Raw genomic sequence first — 21,488 nt, 5'->3', positions numbered from 1 at the left:
GTGGTGACATTGGTGCATGCACAAGGCAAACCTGAACAGATTTTTTTTTTTAGCTAACTTGTACTTATAGAAGAAATACAGGTTGAAAAACTGTTACATTTGCACGAGGACGAAGAAAAGTACAAGGCTGAGATAAGTTCTGAGCATATTGCTGACGTAACAGTTACTGCCAAAGACATTTTTCCCTGGCTTACATACTATTGCACAAAATTGAAAAAGGCAAATCATAAAAGGTAAAGATTTTTTTTTTTCAGTTTTTGCCCTTTGCAATCAAATTTATACATCATCTTTCTCCGTAGCCCTTAAGATAATTTTTAAGTTGATTAAAAAAACCAAAAACAATACTCTTACCACTTTTGCTAAGTTCCAAATCTGAGTGTGCATGTTCTGTGTATCGGATATGCCTATTCTCTTTTTTTCTCCTCATACGATTGGCCATAGAAAATGAAGAGGTCATAACTGGAGAATCTGGAATGACTCCTTCTTCTAATTCCACTGCTTGCAGCTTTTGCTCCCTGGAGACCAAATCAGGTGGTCAAATAAAACCCCAAGTCAGCAAGATGAAGAGTTTTCATTTCAGCAAGCAGGACAATCATATGGTCCAAGAAAGCAGCAATTAGGAAATGCAGCCATCTCAATAGCATCACAGTGTCAAAAAGGAATACTACAAGCCAGTTTTGAGATACATTTAAAAACAAATTCACCATTGCTCCATAAAGCCAAGGAACAGCATAAAACCCTAGTTCTTCAGACCTGAAGTCAACATGTAACTACTGCACTGTGGAGGACCTTTTCCCTGGTCTTCCCTGGCAAAAGTGAGATAAGTTTCAGATGATGTCAAACCATAACAAGAATGCAATACTACCTCTGACTTTACAGTGCATCATATCTGCATATTAACCACAACATTAGCACATTCTTGCTACATCAGATTACAACTTCATAGTCCCTTTGTAGCTCCCCATTTTCATGGTTTTCTTTCAAAATTTACTATGGTCTTTTTTCTTTTACATCGTAAAATTATTGTAAGTTTATTTTACAAAATGTTTTGTAAGACCCTGGGATTTTCTAAGAAACTACTTTTCTGAAGTTTTAACCTAGAAGGAAAGAACTGATAAAGAGTCGACTGAGGAATAAAAGTATGAGACATAAGGCTTTGCTCTACACCGTGACCAGAAGTCAACAAAAATTTCAATGATAAATTTACCTCTCTTGGTTTAAAAAAAGACACGCCCATTTAAAAGAAAACAAAAAATCTGCACATTACAAAGAGGCTAGGCTTATGTTGCTATAGTGGTAGCATGCTATCTTTTCACAGTCTATCAAAACAAGGAAACAAGTTTTAAACACTTAAAAGATGATGTTTATATTCCCAGACATTTCTACTGGGGAATAGGGGAAAGGGGGAAATATCTAAAACAACGTGAAACTTACTCCAGCTCCTTCTGTAATTGCTGAAACTGTTCAGTTATCTTTTTATTTTCATCCTGTAAGTTGTTTTTTTCATTCACTAGAGTTTATGCAAAAAAAGAGAAAAATAACGCACACATGTTAATATCATAATCTTGTCAGGTCCTTTAGTTGTAATTGTAACTAATTATGCAATGTAAAATTTTAAAATATAAAACTCTCTATATGGTTTACAAAAACGAAGTTTTAAGCTAATCATTAAAAAAGTTGCAAATGATGTGTTAGGAAAGAGAAAGGTGTCACAATTACTGGATCGTAATATTTGTTCTATGCAATCATTAATTACTTTTGTCCACATACACACAAGTGAGACTGTGCTGTAAATATGAATGAATTGCTCACTTGAATCCAAAGACAAAACTGCTTCCTTAGGCTGAGGATAACCTATGAAGTATAATACAACTAGAATTTGGTTTTACCCACTGAAGCAACCAGCCAGTTGAACAGAATGAAAAGAAACCTCCACCAAGAATTTATTTTAAATCAGTCAAATATTTTGGAAATTAAGAGAGACTAGTCAGAACATTTTGATTTTACTTTCCTTAATTTCCAGTTCATTCTGTCGTTGCTTCACACAAGCTTAAGGCATCACCCTTCAGCCTTTTTTCCATGCTCTCAAAATAACAGAGTGATTAGCTCCCAACTTTTCTGTTTGCTTTAATTTTAGTATTCTTGTTCTTGTTTTGTTGTTGTTGTTTATTTTACCTCTGGGTTACTTTTGACTGACCTTTCACTGGCTGTTATATAGATCTCAACCCAAATCCACAGAACCCTACTGTTCTGTCAGTCAGTGTTCTGGAAGGTTTGCACCTAATAGGTCAGACCTTGATTTTTAAGGTTCAAAGCTTTATTGAAAGATTAACAACAAACAGGGTACAGCCAATCATTAAATGCAGAATTCAGAATATTTTTACATAAATGTCCAATAATAAAAATCATTAAAAAATTGATGTATTTTGTATTAGCACGGAACATAGTATTTCCATAACTTAATTAAGCATTGAAAAGCTACTTTTTTTATTTTGAATTTCTCATGTCTTAAAGCTCATTGAATGTCTTGCTCTTGATCAAGCAAGACAACTAAATGATACAAAATAATTAATGGTAAAAATACAATTAACATTTTAAAATCCTGTCCTCTATTATTTAGCACTTCATATAACCAATCTTTCCAAACTCTCTTTATGAACTGCGCTGTCTACAAGCTGCCTGGTGCAGATTCTTTTTTGGTTTCAGTGGGTTATGTGAAAGTTATGGGTTTATTGCAGTTAAAGTTCAAGTTCAATTAACTACAGGACGCAAGCTGGACCCAGGGCACTTAGTCTGAACTCGTTACTTTGCGATCACCAGTTCCTTTGAAGTCATGGTCTCTTTAGGAAAGCTGGCAATCAGTCATTCTAGCTGCAGGAATAAACAGAAGCAGTCACATTTTATCTAAAGTAGCTACTTTACACTGTAAGATTTTCCACGTCAGTTCACTTTCAGTATCAGCACTTCAATCTAAGAAGGTGGGTCAAATGACTAGTAATTGGTATGCTACATATTTTCAGACTGTAGATTTAAAGTATCCCCCGACTGAACTTTTCGGGCTTACTAAGCACACCACATATAAATTATACCAAGTTACAGGAATTAATGAAGAACTAGTCTACAAAATAGTATGTTTTGTTTTCAGACTTGTGGATAAAACTCACTAAGCTCAGTAATAAGTTTGAGATTCTGCTGCCGGATGTTTTCAAACTCTTGCTGCTTCTTTCTCATGTGTTCTTCAGTTACAGCACATCGATCACATAATCCTGCTCTTAATCTACAATAAAATTGAGAGAAAAATGTCCTTCTGTTAAGAAAATATTGCCATATATGAAGCGGATATCCACGTTAACAGACCTTTTGAACAACAAAAACCAGAAAATTTCTGACAGCTGTGCAGACCGCCAAACCATATTAGGTTTAGAAATCTCTGAAAAGTCTTTAGGTCCAGCAGAGGCTTACTTCCTCAAGAAACAATTTGCAGAGTCTGTAAAGCATGTATTATGTTAATTTACCAAAACAGGTATAACTTCTAAAGATGAAAAAACGCACTGTAATTTCATGTCTATTGGTTTTGTTTCGCTACACCAGCTTAAACAGGAACAAATAAGGGAGAGGCAGAATGGATCAAAAGGCAATGAGGACAACGAAGTCCAAAAGAAAGCAAAGGACAGGACTTGTAATTAAATTTAGGTAGAACAGACAATGGGGAAAAGAGACTCCCACAAATTTGAAAGATTTCCTAGTGAGTTATTAAATGAGCTTCAAAATATATTACAGACTTTAGGTTTTGTACTTGTATTACGTCTTGATTCACATGTACATTTACCTCTACAAAAATAGATGTAAGAGAATGTACCCTAAAATGTCTGTTTGCCTCCCCAGCTGCTCTGTTCTATGTATCTTAACTGAACTAAGCAAGCTAAGCACTTCAAAAATAACAGTATAACAAAACCATCAAAACATAGTAAATTCAACTTGCAAAGTTTCCAGAGCTACTCTGTTAGAGCAAAACACAACAAACTCAAAGGCTAGAAAACACCACTTCACCTGTCTTCTAAAACCTTGATGGTGTCATGAAGTGCTTTTTGCTGTTCTCTGAGTTGTTGGTTCTTGGTATAGAACTCTTCAAGCCTCTCTGCATCCCTGAAATCAAACAGAGAAAAATTAGTTCTAGCTTTAAATTACAGCTATTAATTTTTCAATAGAGAATTCTCTCTGGGATATTTCTTTCATTTTCTTGGGAAAATCTTATTATCTTCAGCACAAATATTAAGTTGAAGATAAATGAAGCAAGTGTTTGTGATGAATGATAATTTAGAAATTACTGAGTTAGGAAAGATGCAGCTAGTTTCTAATTCATATTACAGTTGATCTTCTGTTGATAAATCTTATTTTTGCTCAGGTAAAAGAGTTGACAGTCAAAGTATAAAAGCTAATAATATTCAAGCAACAAATTTCAGAGAACATAAGCACAAACACTTCTCTTATACTTTACTGTGTTGAGAAGCTGTTGGGAATCTAATGGGGGCTTTCACAATCAGGTCATTTTGGTCTTTTCTTAGCAGGCAGTGAATGTTGTTGCAGTGTGGCAAACCACATTAGGTTTAAAAATCTCTGAAAAGTCTTTAGGTCCATTAGAGGTTTATTTTCTCAAGAAACAATTTGCAGAGTCTATAGAGCATATATTCCTGTAATATGAATACAGCAAAAAGAACTCTTTCCAAAACCCTCAGAAATAGAAGATCTTGAGAAAAATATGTTCCCTAAAAGCCAGAGTTAATTAATTAACAAAGAGTATTTCCTCCTTAAAATAGGAAAGGAAAAGCAATAACAATAACTTCCCAGTTTTAGCTCCCCTTCACTTTCATTATACGATCACCACATCTCTTCAAGATGCAATGTACGAGCCAGAAGAACAATTTTTTTTTTTACAAGGCAATTAACATTCAGTAAAAGCTAAGCAACTGAATCCATGTAACACGACAACGACTAACTTCTGAGAATTCATTTCCAGCTCTTCTTTTTACCATGGAATCCTTTGCACACATCCATGAAAGCGGTTGTTTGTTTTCAGTGTGCCTGAGATGGATTATTTGAGGAAGCTATGAAATTGGCTCATGAAAAGCTGTAAAGCTCACATACAACAGGAAATGAAAACATGTTTACTAACTTGTTGATACAGTTTTTTTACACAAACATATTTTGTATTGGCACTACCTCTTGAACATATGTTTAGTCAAACACATTTTCATATTGCTGGCATTCCAGTGGCACAAGAAATTAGAAATCATGGGTCACAGAGTGAATGGGATTGCTGGAAGCTTCTACAGTGTATAATCACAGACACGTTTTATTAATCCTGAATTCTAAATACAGACGCTTTATCTTTCTGTACTACCATCGAGACCAATTTAGGCCTTTTCAATTGCATATTCAACCTATAAAACAGTTACATGCAAACAGCCTGAGGGACCATTTAAGACTTGTACTTTCACTTGGGGAGGACAATGCATTAAAGTTCTGCTATATCAGTTCAGTAAAGAAGTACAGCCAGGCCATGGCAAAATTTGAATTGAGAAAAGCAATCTGTGTTTTTCCGGTATTTAGGGCATTAAAAAAAAAAAAAAATCTCCTTTTTTTCAATTTATGCAACTTACAGGAGGCCTAAAGCGGCAAAATTTAAAATCCTTTCTCTAGTTAAGTCATTCCATGGGCTTAAGTTATTTTTAACAAATAAAGAAGACAATACTAACATACACTAATACTACATGCCTTCCACCTAAACCCTATAAAATATTCCATGAAGGTACTGACATGACAGAAGGAACTAGGTTATTGGTTGTTTTTTGGTTTTTGGTTTTTTTCCCTTAAAATTCAAGCTGATAAATGTGACAGAGACATTTTTGGCTATGAAGACACTCTGCATTATGGCTGGTCTCTGACCTAGAGTTTATAAGTCATTAGCTTCAATGTTGGAGTGGGATACAAAATAAGGCACTCATTGTCAGTTGATTACCAAGTCTGAAACACTAAACCTCAGGTATTTAGATGTACCAAGGAGAACAAGACCTCCTATGTAACAGTACTGTATCTACAATGTGGGAGTTGTAGAAAGATTCCAAAAAATAATGATTAAACCATTTGGTATGTGTTCAGTCACACCACTGATAATATTCACCATTTAGAAAACTGATCATTTGAGATTTCATAACATGGAAGCAATTTATGATACACCAGGCTAACAAAAACAGCAAGAGAGAATTTCATTCTTTTAGATTAAAAATGAATAACTACTTAATTTATAAACTATACTTAAGAAATAACAAGATGTTAAATTGATTTTTTTCCAGAAGCGGAAGTGTAGTCTCTAAGAATAATACATAGCACCAAATATTTGCTAATTGAAAGCTGTATAATAACCTAATATAATATCATGTGCTAACATAAATATATTCCTTGTGCTACTTCAATATAAGATTATATGTCTTTGACTGCAGATGGCAATGCAAATCTGGAGTACTTTTGCTACTTCTCAGAAGAGTTGAATTTCTTTAATATATATAATATAATTATATTGTTTTCCACGGTGGAAAAAGATCAAGTAATTTATTCCTATTCCTCCTACACAGCTACTTTATAAAGCGCAACTCATAATATAGATCATATGTAATAGTAACCATAATATTAATGCAATCAAATCTGAAGTGAAAATTCAAATAAAGAATCACATAAGCATGACTGTTATCATTTAATTAAATATGGCTGTAGTCAGCAGCAGGAAAAGTAATGTTAATTTCATGCTGTAAATATATAATTCTACTGTACATGTAAATCTTGTAATTCAGATTTTTCCCAAATTGCTTCTAATGAACAGCACTAAAAATAAGTAGCATATAATGGCTGCAAAAGAAGCTGTATAGATCTTAAAATACAAAATTGAGTGAAAATTAGCAAGATTATTAGCAGAATCATTGCTGAATGACTGAAAGCTGAGTTAATGCACAATACCTCAATTTTGAAATGTCTCCCTAATTATCTTTTGTATTAGCAATGCCAACATCTTGACTGTCATCCTAGAAATACCATAGATAAGAAAACTGTAGGAGTCACTTGTTCAAAGAAGGCAAGTGCAGTGTTCAGGCTACACACCCTACATCTTCAGATGACTTCAGCTGAGTTACTGAAGTGAGCAGAGTTTAGTACATATCTGAAGGAAGATTCCATGAAACCTCAATTGATCTTACAAAAATTACAGCTCATTAATGGCAGTCTTACTGTCCTTTAATAAATTAAATCATTGGGATGAGTACTTACAAGCATCTTTCCTTTTTTAACTTAGATATTTTCAGCTGTAAGCCTGAAAAGTAGAAAGAAGAAAATACATGTTACAGAATTCTGATTGTAAAAAATGAGGGAAACAATAAACATCTGCAAAGAGACAAAAAAAAATGTCACTAGTCTGGGGAGAAGATCACAGAAATCACAGAATATTCTGAGTTGGAAGGGACCCAAAAGGATCATCGAGTCCAACTTGTACGCTAATGGCCCTTATGGGGATCAAACCCACAACCTTGGCATTATTAGCACCATGCTCTAACCAAGTTAATGGTTCATTCTGGACTTTTCGAGTATGTTCTACAGGATCTTGGAAACAAATACAGTTATTACTATCTCTAGGAAATAGGGACTTCTTACGCAAACACTCAAATTCCCACTTAAACAGGTATAAAACACTTCTGTAAAAAACCCACACATGAATAGCCAGCACCATCAATATATTTTCATTGACTATGCCCACCTAAGTAGCATAAATCATGTTCTGTGTGCACATAAATGCATAATACTACACTGGAAATGAAGCATCCAACCACTGAACTGTGCAAAGCATTACAGTGTATATGCATAAAAGAAACATCAAAAATATGTGATCCAAACCTTTAAAGCACAAAAGGGTGACAGACTCCATTGGAGATGAGATACCAGATTCTCTCAGCCAAAGCTTCTTTGGAAGATCTTAAGGTGAGGAATGATATTTCATCTGTGGCCTTTCTCCCACTAAGACTCCCACACTCCTAAACATGTATTCTGCACAGAAGTATACAGGTTTGCAAATACAGCTGATGTTCTCAACGGGACTGGTCAGCTGACAGCCCAGGGGACAGAACACTGTCCAGCCAATCTGCTCACAAGGTTTTGGATGCATTTGTATGTGCACAGGGGCAGGAAGATAAAGGTGCTCCAAGTACAGCACAGCTTAACAAGCTGGATGCAGTGTATGTGATTACCCACACACAAGCTGGCCATTCCTATTCCAAAAAAATGGTCACAAATAATCAGACCACAATGATAGAACATTTTCTTAAATACAAATCCAACAGAAATTTTTGTGTGACATCAGAAAATCACATAATTTTTTCCTAGCACCATTATTTTCTTCTAATTATGAAAGGCTGTTATCAGCTTCAGGTCGAACATTAGGTGTCTTGTAAGTTCTCTTGCAAAAGCATTATGCATTTTGGATAACAGGATAAACTTATAAAATCAGAACACTTTTAAGAAAACTTCCAACAAGTCTGAATTTAAGGTAAAACACAGAGCTGATACTACATCTTACTATAGAAAATGTAGGCTAAGGCAGCTAACAGACTTTTTTTTTTCTCCCCTACCATGCTTAACTGGGAACAAAGGGGAAAACTATTAGCTCGAGAAGGTTCACTCCTCAGGCCACTTACAACATCATGACCCCATGCTTCCTGCAAGGTGCTAGTGAGACACTTAGATAAAAATGCAGAAAGACTACTTAAAAAATTAGTTATGAAATATAGCAAGATTTCTTTTATCTCCAAGTGTTCAGCACCTGTGAGATGTTATGTTCTATCATGCAGATCAGCACAGAAAGAGGGTTTATTTTTTTAAGTAGTTGCTATTCATCAAGTCAATTAGGCATCTGCAATTAGAACCCCTATAAAGCGTGCTTTAATGCTGCTCCACACCCATCGGAAGGAATGAAGCTGCACAACAATGCATCTCCTGTATGAACAGGTAGTCTGTTCAGCAAGTATTTAGGATTGTAACTTTGGCAACCTGAGCCACCAATTGAAGAGGCAGGGCTCAAAAGGCCCACTACTGTGCAACGGGTAACACTATCTCCCCTCTCACCTGAATTCAGGAGGAACCAAACTAGTTACTTAAAGGTTGCATTTTTTCTTAGTTCAATGACTGCAATGAGAAGGCAGGAAACCAGTCTGTTACATTTATCCAAGAGCATTGAATTACTACATCTGGTATAATCTCTTCCTTTTGCTTTTCCAGGGCATTGCGAGTTTTTATGCACACTCATTTCAGAAGCTTTGTTTTTTCGGGTTTCCTTATTTAACACCCTAGTGAGTATATAAACCTATGTGGAATTGCACTATGTAACTTCCCAGTTCAATTGTGTCTTTTACACACTATTTCTGTGGAATAGACAAGCTGCAGATTATATAAATCTACATTGCCTAAAGCTCCTATGAGCATTAGTAAAAGACACATTATCCCCATTAAAGTGATGGAGGCCTTCTTTAAACTGTCATTAGGCAGATTAATTCAACACACAACACTAATTTATGAACCTTGCTACTTGATTAGACTACATACCTGTAACATTTCCATTAATGGCTATGACAATTTCTGTTCTGGTGAATTTTCAAATGCACTAAATGCATTTTCCTAAAACTGACAGTGCCTGGGAGAACTGAAGAATCTTTATCACTAATGTTTTCTTGAAACAGGTTGGACAAGCTTCTGTCAGCAATGACACAGACATAATCCTACCTTAAGGGTATAGAGATGGACTAGATGACCTTCTAAAATCCTTTCCAGCTCCATTTTCTATAATTATTTACTTTTGAGGAACTTCCAGCTATTTTCTTTCCTACAGCAATCTAACAACAAGACTGCTTTCCTCATAGATTTCTCTGCATCTCTGACTACAGTTTTTTCTCTATTGACATCTTCTGCTTTTCAGAGGTAATTGAATAATTGAAAAAAAAACAGGTTATTTCTTGTACATGAAACTCTGCTCACACTTCTATGTTGATATATATATATATATAAAATATTGTTTTAGTACAGAGCTTTAGACTTGAATTAATCCTCAGAAACCATCTTGATAAGAGCCATATGCACCAAATATCTACATAATTATTTCAAGCCAGAGGTAAGAATTAAGACCTGTAGAAATAAGTCACTTCATAAAAAGCATTATTAAATTCCTTTCAATTTTGTGAGCACTGTGCAAGTAGCCCACACATTCTACAGATAGGAAATAAAAGCAAATATAGTTGTAATCACTGTTATTCTGAGCTGCTGAGCACTTCTGAACTCTATGAAAAATCAACAGACACCCACCACGTCCAACATCTTTGGAAACTGAGTTGCAGGTGTCCTACCAATTGTCTCATAATGAGCTAGAGCTAAATGATAGCTGTTTTGTCTGAAGAGGGCCAACATTTGGAATTTTTTGCAAGTCATCAGTTTAAAAGAGTAAGAAGCTGGATTTTTCTTTAGATAACACTGGAAAAACACACCCTTTACAATATAGTAATATCGAAATTTAATAAAATTCATTTCAAACTGCGTGAGTTTAAAGTATTTTCCAGTCTTACATTCTATAGATATAACTTATATAATATGTCTGACCATTTCAAGTTCATGTGTCATAAATTCTAGTCATGGATAGTTAACAAATAATTAAGAATTCCACCATTTCAGTGTTCAGTACGCTGTGCACTGTAGAAGCCAAAAGATTTTTTCTCCAGCTACTGACTTTCCCTTAATCCACCTTCCACCACCTTTAAAATAATTTTTTGCTGACATTTAGATTGGAAACCCATGAGTCAATTTTAATTCTTATTTATAGACTTCAGGAACAAGCAAAGTCCAGGCAAGCCTGTGTTTGATGTTTCTAAAATATCTTCCAGTACCATTTTCTATAAGAGGATCCCCACCTTCTGAAAAAATTAACTATCCTTCAGGCATGTCTTTGATGTTATCATGGAAGACCTAATTTTACCTAACACAGTGCGGTGTGGGACATACTGACAAAGGGCTAGGCATGAAAAAGACTGCCTGGTGGCAAAATTACCTGGCCACACCCAGCATGCATTCTAAAGAGTATCTTGCTTGCATAAAGAAAACTAAAACTTTAAAATCACGTGCTGCACATCCCAAGAAACTAGAGAAAGGGTCACTTTAAACAGCTCTCTACATCGGAGCTTTTTGTTTGTTCAGTTTTTGTTGTTCAGACATGCCACGGATTGCCAGATCCCATTCTGTCAGTACTTCCGCCTTTATCTGTGGTTGACATCACACCCACTCCGAAAAGAACCATCAACAATTAAAAAAAGTAAATTTTTGGTGTGTTTTGGAACACAACATAAAATTATATTTCAGATGGTTAACATATACTTTTCTTTGGTGTAACAAAATGCTGCTTTCTGGTATAACTTTCTTTTCAGTTGCTAAAATAATAAATGTTTTTTTCAGTTGGATGTTGGAGTTTTTTAGTTTTTTGTAATTACTAATAGCAGAAAGCATCACAGTCCAGTGCTGCAAATTACTGAATTAAGACTTTCAGAGGGAGGTATGTAACATCTATACATTATAAAAAAGTGTCCCAGTTTTTGAAATAAAGAAGTGATGATATAACTGGACCTAAACGGACAGACTCCCAAAACTGTTTTGAGGCTGGTAGAAACAACCAGGGCCACTGAAATGCTCTGGGTAAAGATCTGAAGCTCTCAATTCACAAAAACTCACCTGCTTTTATTCCAGCCTAATATAAATACTACTTCATGGATAAGGATATGCTTATTTGAAGATATTGTCAAATACTGTTCTAATTCCATCCAAAAGAATGGATCATGTGACTTTATATTATAAGAACAAAACGTTAACTTCTTATGAAAAGTTTCTAGCAAAAAAAAAATTATGAATGCTACCTGTAAAACAATATTGCAATAGCAATAAAGTGCAATAATTCATCTTTCCTGAACTACTGAAGAACGAACAGACACTAACAGTCAATCTGTAGTAAAATTGTTATCACAGACCACAAAACATGATGTAAGAATAAGCATTTATAAAAGTATTATAAATTTTGCTGAGAAAATTTAGAACACTACAAAGCGAAGGAATACTTCAGTAACATTAATCTACAGTGGTATTTCACACAAGTTAGGGAAAATAAACAATGCAAATCGTTTTAATAATCTGAAGTAACTAAAGCCAAAGACAGAAGAAAAAAAATTCATCGAATAACAGGGTCTGAAAACTTTGAATCATAATCCATTGAAGGTAAAGTACCATTTAAATATTTTCTAAGCAAGCACAAATTCCATGCAACATTGTGTTACTTTTTCTTCACTGACCTAGCAAATCATTTATACTTGTTGATAGTTTAAACCTGTTATACCAGGCTTAGGTGGACCATCTTTAAGGATCATTTGTAATCATCCAATCAACTTTCTGCATAACTTAAGACACTAAAAATCTATTTAGTTCCATGAGGAGTATTTAGGTTCAAAGTCTTCCGGTGGCAGCTGACAAACCCAAACTTTAACCTGACAAGACAAGCCCAAACTTAAGCGATTTACCTTGTATTTCTTTATCATGACATTCCTTCAGTTTGGACCACAGTTCCTTGAAGAAATCTCCTGAAGGTTCTGCAGAATTAGGGCTCCCACAGCTTCCTCCAGATGCATTCATCTTGCTTTTTTCTGCTCCCAGCTCCCTTATTTGCAGAACTGGATCACTCTCAAACTTTGTATTTTAAATTACATAGTTGAGAAGCTGTTTCTGAAGACAGGTGTATACCTGTAACAACAGAATGACAACACTTATGTTTGCATGTATCAGAGTATAACTTGTAGCCATGGATGAAATACAAAGTTTACTGTCTATCCTTACATCATATGTATTTATATACTTTTATACTGACAGTCACCCTGAAGGTGTGGATGATGCTGATTCTATTTGTCTTGAAGGGTTTCTTAGCACAGATGATGCCCTCAGGTAAACTTCAGGGGAAGCATGGTACTCAGATCTGGATCTGAGCCAAGGTAAGATTCAATTCTATCTGCACTGGATGTCCAATACTGAAATATTCCTATAATTTCTGTCCTTCAGTTCCCTGTGTGTGAAACTGGCCATTCTAAGTTTTCACCATTTTTATGCAGTCAATTTTAAGCAAATACTTTTGAGCAGGCAATGTGTCATTACTAGGTGGTATGACTCTGCAGTATAAAATACAATAAGAAAAAAAAAATCTTAAGTATTTTGTACTCTTCCTAAATTAGCAGCCTGAGCAAGCAAACCACTATGTCTATATAGATAAATAAAAGGAGGAATTTGCTCCCATATTTTTGAGGCATAAGTTACAGATGTAGTTCAAAAGATACAAGGTCTACAATTAGTCAAGAAGCTGCATTTCCTTCCTTGAGAGCCTTCAAGCAACTTAGAATATCTGGGTATAGCTACTGGCTCAGCTGGTCCCCTAGATTCACCACGATAAAATGTTCAGTCCAGTGGTCAGTGTAGGGCCTGGAGGCTTTGGTTCCACTCTCCTTTCTCATATCTCTGTGCACAGTCTTAAGTCAGTTTTCTTTCGGTCTGTCTTTCTTTAAAGTGGAATAAAAATAATGGAACAAAATATTATTCTCAGTAACACAGAAACACTTGAACTGTACATTTTCTATAGTAGGATACTTTGGTGCTAAAGTAATGCTTGAACATGCACTGTCCATAGAAAATTCAGAGCCTATTTCAGTATTTGGTTTCAAGCTAGCAAATGTTATCTTCAGAGAAGTCCTTAATAGAAAATAAAATTACCTTTTCAAACTAGCAATGACTACAATTCTTCAGCGGAAGAAACAGTAATCTGCTTGCATCTTTGCAGCTGAAAGGTTCCACTTTGTGTGCAGCCACATTAAGCCATCTCACAATGCTGCTTTGTGGGACCCATTGCCTAGTGACATCAGGAATGTCTTTTAAACTCTTGTTTTTCCACCTTCAATAACAGATATTTCAGAACCAATCTTTTTCCTCTGTCAAGCACTAGGGCAGTGAAACCCACAAACCTGCTTTCACTTACTGTTTTAGATTTGAGTGCGTCAGACGAATCATTTCCCAGGAAAGGTCATCTGACTCTAGACAGTAAATGCTGTCCCTAGTGTTTGTTTCAGTTTTGATGTTTTGGTTTTTTTTTCCCAAGATGACTTTGAGAAAAAAAAATGCACAAAACTTGCTCAGAATTTCTGCAAATGATTAGTACAATCGACTAAATACAAACAGAGAAAAAAAAGAGCAACGCATTTTCCCAAGCTTAACCTGCTTCAAGATTCCAAAATGATACATTGCTTCCTACAGGTGTTCAACCTGCCTTAAAATACAGGGCCCCCAACAACTGTTTAAGTCGAGGCTTTGACAGGCCTGGGCAGATGCACAGGTGTAAAAGTGATGCCTTAGTCTCCAGTCATAAGAAAAGGCTTTCCAGTCCTTCGGGAAAAAAAAAAAAAAAAAACAAAACCAAACCACCTGAGCTGGATGTACAGACACTTGCAGGCACGGACAGGACTGGAAGCTGCCTGAGGGGGGCTGGAAGCACCACTCCAGCCCCTCTCCCGGATATCCTGCCGACTGACGCTCTCACAGAACCACTTAAATACGTCCATTTCCCTCTTCTTGCACACAGCATCTCCCTCCGGCACCGTAAGGTTCTGCAGGGCTTCACGAGTGATCGCCTCCAGCAACGCCGCAGCACCCACAGCGCGCCGAGGCTGCTGATCCGTGTTTACACCTCTCCGTCGGGAACACGCCGCCTCTCCGGGATTCTAGGGAGCACAAGGCGCCCCGGCCCCCTCCAGAAACCCCGAGCACCGGGGTGCTCCTACAAACTCAACTCTCCTCTACCTCCCGGCGGTGAACTTTATTCTCCTTTCCCTCCTGCACGAACACCGCGCAGAAAACTCACTCGAGAAACACGCCGGGATGCTCTGGGAAATCCTGCCACGGGAGCTTCCCGCCAGGCTCGGGTCACGCCCAGCAGCCGGGACGGCCGGGGAGGGGTCGGGCATGTCCCGCACGCCCCTTCCTGGGGCAGGCGGGGCAGTGCCGGCAGCGCGCCCGGCGGGATCCCGGGCCCAGCGGGGCTGTGGGAGCGCCCGTCCCTCGGGCGGAGCGGGAGCGGCGCGCGCGCCGTTACCTGGTTGGCTCCGGCAGCTCCGCGCGCGAACGGCGGGAAAATAGAAAAAGCTGGAGCGAGCGACTGCCCTGCCCGCGGAGGAGGGGGAGCCGGGGCGCGGGCAGCTCTCGCGAGGCTTGGGCGCTGCTCTCGCGAGAGAGCGGGACCGTGAGGGTCTTGTCCTCCTCCCACCAACCCCGCCCTCCGCGGCGGCGGCGAGAGCGGCGTTCTTGTGCCAGCGGTGACAGAGAGTCACGGGATCTGTTAGGCTGGAAAAGATCTCGGAGATCATCGAGTCCAACCTATGACCCAGCACCACCATGTCAACTAGCCCATGGCACTACGTGCCTAGTTCAGTCTTTCCTTACATGCTTCCAGGGACCTGGGCAGTCCATTCCAATGTCTAAACACAGTTTCTGTGAAGAAATTCCTCATGGTGTCCTAACCTAAACTTCCACTGGCACAACCTGAGGCCATTTCTTCTCATTCTGTCACTTGCTACTTGGTAGAAGAGCAGGACTCCCACCTGGCTACAGCCTTCTTTCAGGAGGTTGTAGAGAGGCATAAAGCCTTGAGCCCCCTTATTCTCCAGGCTAAACAACCCCAGCTCCCTCAGCCACTCTTCACAAAACCTGTGCTCCACACCCTTCACCAGCTCTCTTGCCCTTCTCTGGACATGCTCCAGCACCTCAGTATTCTTCCTGGTGCAGAACTGAACATAGTACTCGAGGCGTAGCCTCACCAGTGCCTGGTGGTCCAGATGGCCAGACTATTTTTGGTACAAGCCAGGATGCCATTGGCCTTTCTGGCCACCTTGGGCACGCTGCTAGCTCATGTTCATCCATCAAGGTCATCAGGCATTGTCCCAGCCCTTTCCTCCTCTGGCCCAGTGCTTGGGGTCTCCACAGAGAGCCGCCAGAAGAAAGCCAAGGGGACAAGCCAGGATTTTTAATCTGCTGATTACTGGGGTTTGCACACAGATGTATTTGCAGTGCTTCCCCTGCCTTCTTGATTGGAATGGTTCCTGTGGATTGTCATTTTAGCGCACAGCAGAACAGCCTAGGGCATATTTTGATGTTTTATGTGAGTATGAAAAGAGATAGGCTCATATAATTATTATGGCATAAGGCAGCTGAACTTTAGTGTCACTTTTGAGACTTCTTGCAACTAATTTTTTTTCCCCCAAATTGTGGATCAATGTTCCTTCATTCCTTGGGACCAACCCTGCTGTCTGCAGTAATAAAATAATATACCACTTGATTTTAAGTTTGTAGTTCTTAGTGGTGAAATAGAAACAGAATACACCTTTTAACTATTACCGCTCTGCCTTCACATGATTCCACTGGACATGATTCCACTGGATGTGTATAGAGACAACCCAGAGACAGCTTAGTGGCATGACTGGAAGACACAGTGGTGATCAGTTTGCAAGGGGCAGTACTGCAAACACATACTTTCTAGATCATTAATAGCAGTATCTAAAAAGTTATGGTTTCAGGTATTTAATAATTGTTAGCAGCTGTTCCATCTTACTCTTGTTACATATTCATATCACTCAGATCTCCAGAAAGTGTCATAAATATGGAACTACAGCACAAATAAGACTGGATCTGAAATACCATTTCAACATTTTTGAAGTATTTTGAAATACTGTCAGATAGAAGTCCAAGATGACCTGTGATTAAACAGACTTCAAATCTGTTGTTAACCTTTGTTGAAAATACTGTTGGTTTCCCATCAAGTACTTACCATGAATTCAGATGTATTTTGAAAAAATCATGTAGTTAACTTTTCTGCTTCTTCCTCACAGTTGTTTAACCACTTGGTTTTCAACTAAGATAAAATAATTGCGGTATTCAGGAGCTCAACAGGAGATTGCTTATATTGTAAGTTTGATCCATTATCCTATCAATACACATATGGTAGAACTAAAATAATAGGTCGTGATAGACACTCCAGTCTTCCTAAATAATGCTTGTTGGCAGCTTTTCATTCTACTTTTGAAGCTTCTATAATCTAAAAATTTGCGATGTAGGCAAGTATTCATTTGCTCAGATTAAAGAGAAATGGATGTCTTAAATATACACACAGATCTGATAAGTAGCAATAAAATAGCCCTCTTACTGATTGATGAGATATTTTACCATAAACTGTACCTTTCTTTCTATTTATAGGAGGCACTCTGGAAAATAATTATGTCATCCCTTTTATTTCCCAATAAAGTGTGTGAGCAGTTTGTTCTCATATCCTCTCATGTTGAACTTTACAGCAACATAAATCCACTGACTTCTACAGTGTTATTCTTATCTACTCAACAGTAAGTGATAATGGATTAAGACTAACGGTTGAACTTTACTCTTATCTCCCTTCCAGATTTATTTGATTTTATATATTCCATAATCACATACTTGGTGACTGAATAGATCCCTGGCTCATTGAACGTACTAGAAAATTACTGAAGTCTGATATTCCACATTCATTTATACTGGATGTCTTAAGCTGACTTGTCTGACTGGAACTGCATCTCATTCACCTCATAAGAGTAAACACACACCTAGACAATAAAACTGTGGGAAAAATGCTTCACTGTTGTTGAGCTTGAACAGATACAAAACTTCCTGTGTTGTCATGGCTCATGTCCAGATTTCAAAATAACCCTTAATATGGCACATTAAACTAGGTGACAGAATACTTATCCACCAGCAGCTCTGATAAAAAGGGAATCTAATTTTATCCTAGCCCATTTTAGACCTGTCTGGTCTGAAATGTTTAATCTTATAATGATATGTGGAGCTGTTGATTTTCAGTTACAGTTATGGTTTAGTGGTTATGCCTTTCTTCTTGATGACTGGACAATTTACCAGCAAATCAACTAATGACTGAATTTCTATTGTAAGAGTAGTGCAATGTCATATGATAGATAAAATAAAATTGCCTTTTATTCACGCACATGCACCCCCCTTTTTGAGGATAGTGCAGAGGCTGCGTCAGTGTTTCAAACCATTCAGGTAGCAGCAGGTGACCTAGCTCACTGCACATGCATACAGAGCAGGGCTAAAAGAGGTTAGCAGAAGGCTTACCATTTTTTTTTTTTTTGCTTCTATTACTTTAAATTTAGATGTAAAGATTAAAACCAGCTTTGAATTAAAATGGGAAGTCCAGTTTAAATATTTTATATGCTGTAAGCACAATGGTAACTATTTCACGCTTTACCTGTATGTGTATATACATATATATATATATATATATATATGTACATACACATAATAGTGAGGTCCTTATTTATTTGCATGAGATTGAATGGATTGCACATACATGGCCAGTGTGTTCACAACCTCCTAGAGGAGGTTGCAGTTTTGTAACTGAGGGATAAACATAATGTTTAACTCTCTAGTCGTGTTCATTTAATGAACTTCATGTTGCAGTTGCTAGTGAGGATATCAAAGGAGCCCAACTTCAGATGCAGCATATAAGCTGCATGTGGCACAGTTCAGCTGCTGCCTAAATGGGATTTGAACCGGGAGTGTAGGAACTGGCAGTCCTCTGAACGGCATGATTTCTTACAGCTGGGAGGGCACACAGAGAACACCACTGCTGTCTGGCACAGGTAGTTGCTTTCTCTGGCAAAATAGGGAGGAGCCACTCCATCACCCCCACTAGCTGAATTTGATTCTTCTCAAGCTGCTTGCGTAGCCACTTTTGAAATTAAGCCAAGATCAAATTCCCTGATGCCAGTAACACTGTTCGCTTTAAGGAACCCTCTTCTTTGAAGTGCTTTCACTGCTCCTGATCAGTAGTCAGAAAAAGTCAGGGCTTATTCAACTGAAACTCTCAGGTCTCTTAAAGAGTCTTGATAGAGGGGAAAAAAAAAGGAGCAACCAGTGTTGCTGGTCTTCAGGCTCTAAGCAGCAGCACCTATTTGTCTTAGCTGCATGCGGAAATGTTTTGCTCCTACTGATGTTTCTCAGGTTAGCACGACTAGTTTGAGTAGTTATGCATATTTATCTCAGCTGAAGTAAAAGTTTACAGATCTGTGCACAAAATCGTGCACAGTGCACAAAATAGTGCACACTACCTTTTACTGTAGTGAACAACATAAATTCAGGGCCAGAAAACAAGCAAAAAAGAAGCAACATATAGGAAATAATATTTTACTTACCATGTGAGAGAAAAAAAAATCCCCAAACAATGGCCCCTGCTCTTCCAGACCCCTAAAAAAAAAGCAGCTGAGGAAAACCCAAATAAAACAGAACATATAAACAGGAGGGAGAGAGAGAGAGAGAGAGAGAGGGTGGCAAGCAGTATTAGGAAAAAATTGTTTATTTAGTTTGAATTTTAAAAATATGCTGTGTAAAAATCCTAAAGCTTTAGAAATCAAAGCTCTCTTGTAGCATTTTGTAGTCTCTACAGAGTTCCTGTGCAAACCATACAGTTCAACCAGCTATAATTTTTTTCTCTGGAAAATGGTTTATTCCTTATAATTTTTCCTTACATATTTGATAGCAGAATCAACAGAGCTGATAGGAAAATTAAACTTTTTATCCTGAAAAATATTATTACCTTCTGTGAGAATACAGAATTTTCCCTATGTTTTTTTTCTGTTTACCCACACCTCGAAGAAAAATTTTTACACACAGGTACAATGCTGCTAATGAGAAGGTAATTTCAATTAACTGATTTTTTTTTTTAAGTGCTCAGGAGGCCTTTTTCTTGGCACTCTACAAAAGAATAATATTCATTTTAGCATCAGCCTGGAAACAGCTGGCAAGTAAACACCTTTATAATTAAAGCTTCCTGTTGTGTGCCTATCATAAAGTCTTACATAATCCTGTATAGATTTATTTGTATCTAGTGGTTTATATCCACTGATTCTGACTTTTCTTTTTTTCACATCATCAAAGAGAATGGTGATTGTTTCATGTAAAGATAGCCAAAATTAAGATTTCCTGGGAGACGGAAGTAGTTATGTGAAGGTTTTCAAAAATGTAGCTACACAAATGGTGAGAAGATTCACATTTACTTAAGTTAAAGAGTTATTTTGTCCTAACAGGCATGACAAAACCTGTCTTCATTCCTTTCTATTCAGCTCAGCAAGTACTTCTGTGCTCCAGTAGTTAATCAGTTACCAGATTCCACAGCTTTTGTTTTCACACTGTTAAATTTTTCTTATTTGACACAGAACTGGTGAATGGATTCAGTCACAGATACAGATAGAACTTTCAGGTCAGCCTACTCTTTATGATTAGGACTGCTTTTTATTACCATTGCCACTGCCACCACCATTACTCATTCCAAACAGGTAAATTTCTAATAGTTATGTAGAAAGAAAGCAGGAACAATGTACACTTCCTATCTTACTATGAAGCTAATTCTGAATATGTAAGTCAAGGCTTAATTAATTTACTCTCTAAAATTGAACAATTGAAAAAGTCTGGCAAGGATTAGTAATGGCACATCTTACTGTAATGGCACTATGCCTTGTTACAACAGTGCTGTTATGAGACAGGGATTATAAAAACACTGTATAAAAGAGAAGACCAATAGGCAATACTGAAATGACTTGCTCAAAATACTAAGTCATTGGCAGTGGAGTTTCTATCTCTCACTCCCATGCTAAGTTCATTGAACTGTCTCTCCAGTAAATACTCTTGTAGAGGTGATGATGTTGAGCTGCACACAGAAGGGTCGAAAAGCTGCAATCACAAAAATCCCATCAACAGACACCATAGAGACTGGCAGTACTCAGACACATTAAGGAGATAGCCATTATACCACTTCAAGCATCAGAGAAATTTTTTGCTTAATGTTATCTTAAATTAATTTTAAAGAAAGATTTTCAAAACTCACCCTTCTGTTTGAATTGTGAAAAGTTCTGTTCTTGATCGGGGTGATAAATATTTACTATTGACTTCCCCTCCAGCTACAAACCTCAAGTGTAAGTAAGATGAGGAAGCCACTGTGGACCACAGTAGAGAATGCCGAGAGGAGATCTGCTGCACCTAAGATATATACAATGTGCAATGGATAACCTAATATGCCTTTCATTTAACTGGCTGGGCAGGTTTCTGCATTCTGGAGAGCATGGAATCATACCAGAATTTGTTGGCATAACAGACCCATCAGACCGGTTCCCGGGGCGCCCAGGAACCTGCCCAACCAGTCTGCATCAAAGGCTGGCCCAACATGCTGCAGCTCAGCTCGGGCTGGGGAGGCTTCATAAGCGGTGAATTATTCACGCCTCTGTCAACTCCCAACATACTACTCA

General features: G+C 37.7%; 1 protein-coding gene across 4 annotated transcripts in view; it reads right to left on the bottom strand.

The window, feature by feature from the left end:
* Positions 1-21,185, bottom strand: part of RBBP8 (RB binding protein 8, endonuclease) — a 39,560-nt gene extending 18,375 nt beyond the window's left edge. Inside the window, exons 1-7 of one of the 4 annotated variants that reach the window (XM_027881775.1) lie at positions 21,071-21,185; positions 12,639-12,858; positions 7,318-7,360; positions 4,051-4,146; positions 3,165-3,277; positions 1,435-1,510; positions 352-515 (exon numbers count right to left, since the gene is read on the bottom strand). In XM_027881775.1, coding sequence (XP_027737576.1) covers positions 352-515; positions 1,435-1,510; positions 3,165-3,277; positions 4,051-4,146; positions 7,318-7,360; positions 12,639-12,750 — 604 coding nt within the window. In that variant the 5' untranslated portion in view covers positions 12,751-12,858; positions 21,071-21,185. Of the gene's footprint in view, positions 1-351; positions 516-1,434; positions 1,511-3,164; positions 3,278-4,050; positions 4,147-7,317; positions 7,361-12,638; positions 12,859-15,013; positions 15,172-15,244; positions 15,363-19,298; positions 19,347-21,070 lie in introns of those variants that run through there. The other 3 variants (XM_027881776.1, XM_027881774.1, XM_027881773.1) reach the window with 3 other exon arrangements.
* Between the last annotated feature and the right edge of the window lie 303 nt (positions 21,186-21,488).

Source organism: Empidonax traillii, unplaced genomic scaffold (assembly GCF_003031625.1).
Source record: "Empidonax traillii isolate 1590-97213 ecotype Southwest subspecies unplaced genomic scaffold, ASM303162v1 scaffold94:size1391941, whole genome shotgun sequence".
NCBI classification, from domain to species: Eukaryota; Metazoa; Chordata; class Aves; order Passeriformes; family Tyrannidae; genus Empidonax; species Empidonax traillii.
Note: the sequence above shows the minus strand (reverse complement) of the source record. Positions and strands in the feature narration are given on the sequence as shown.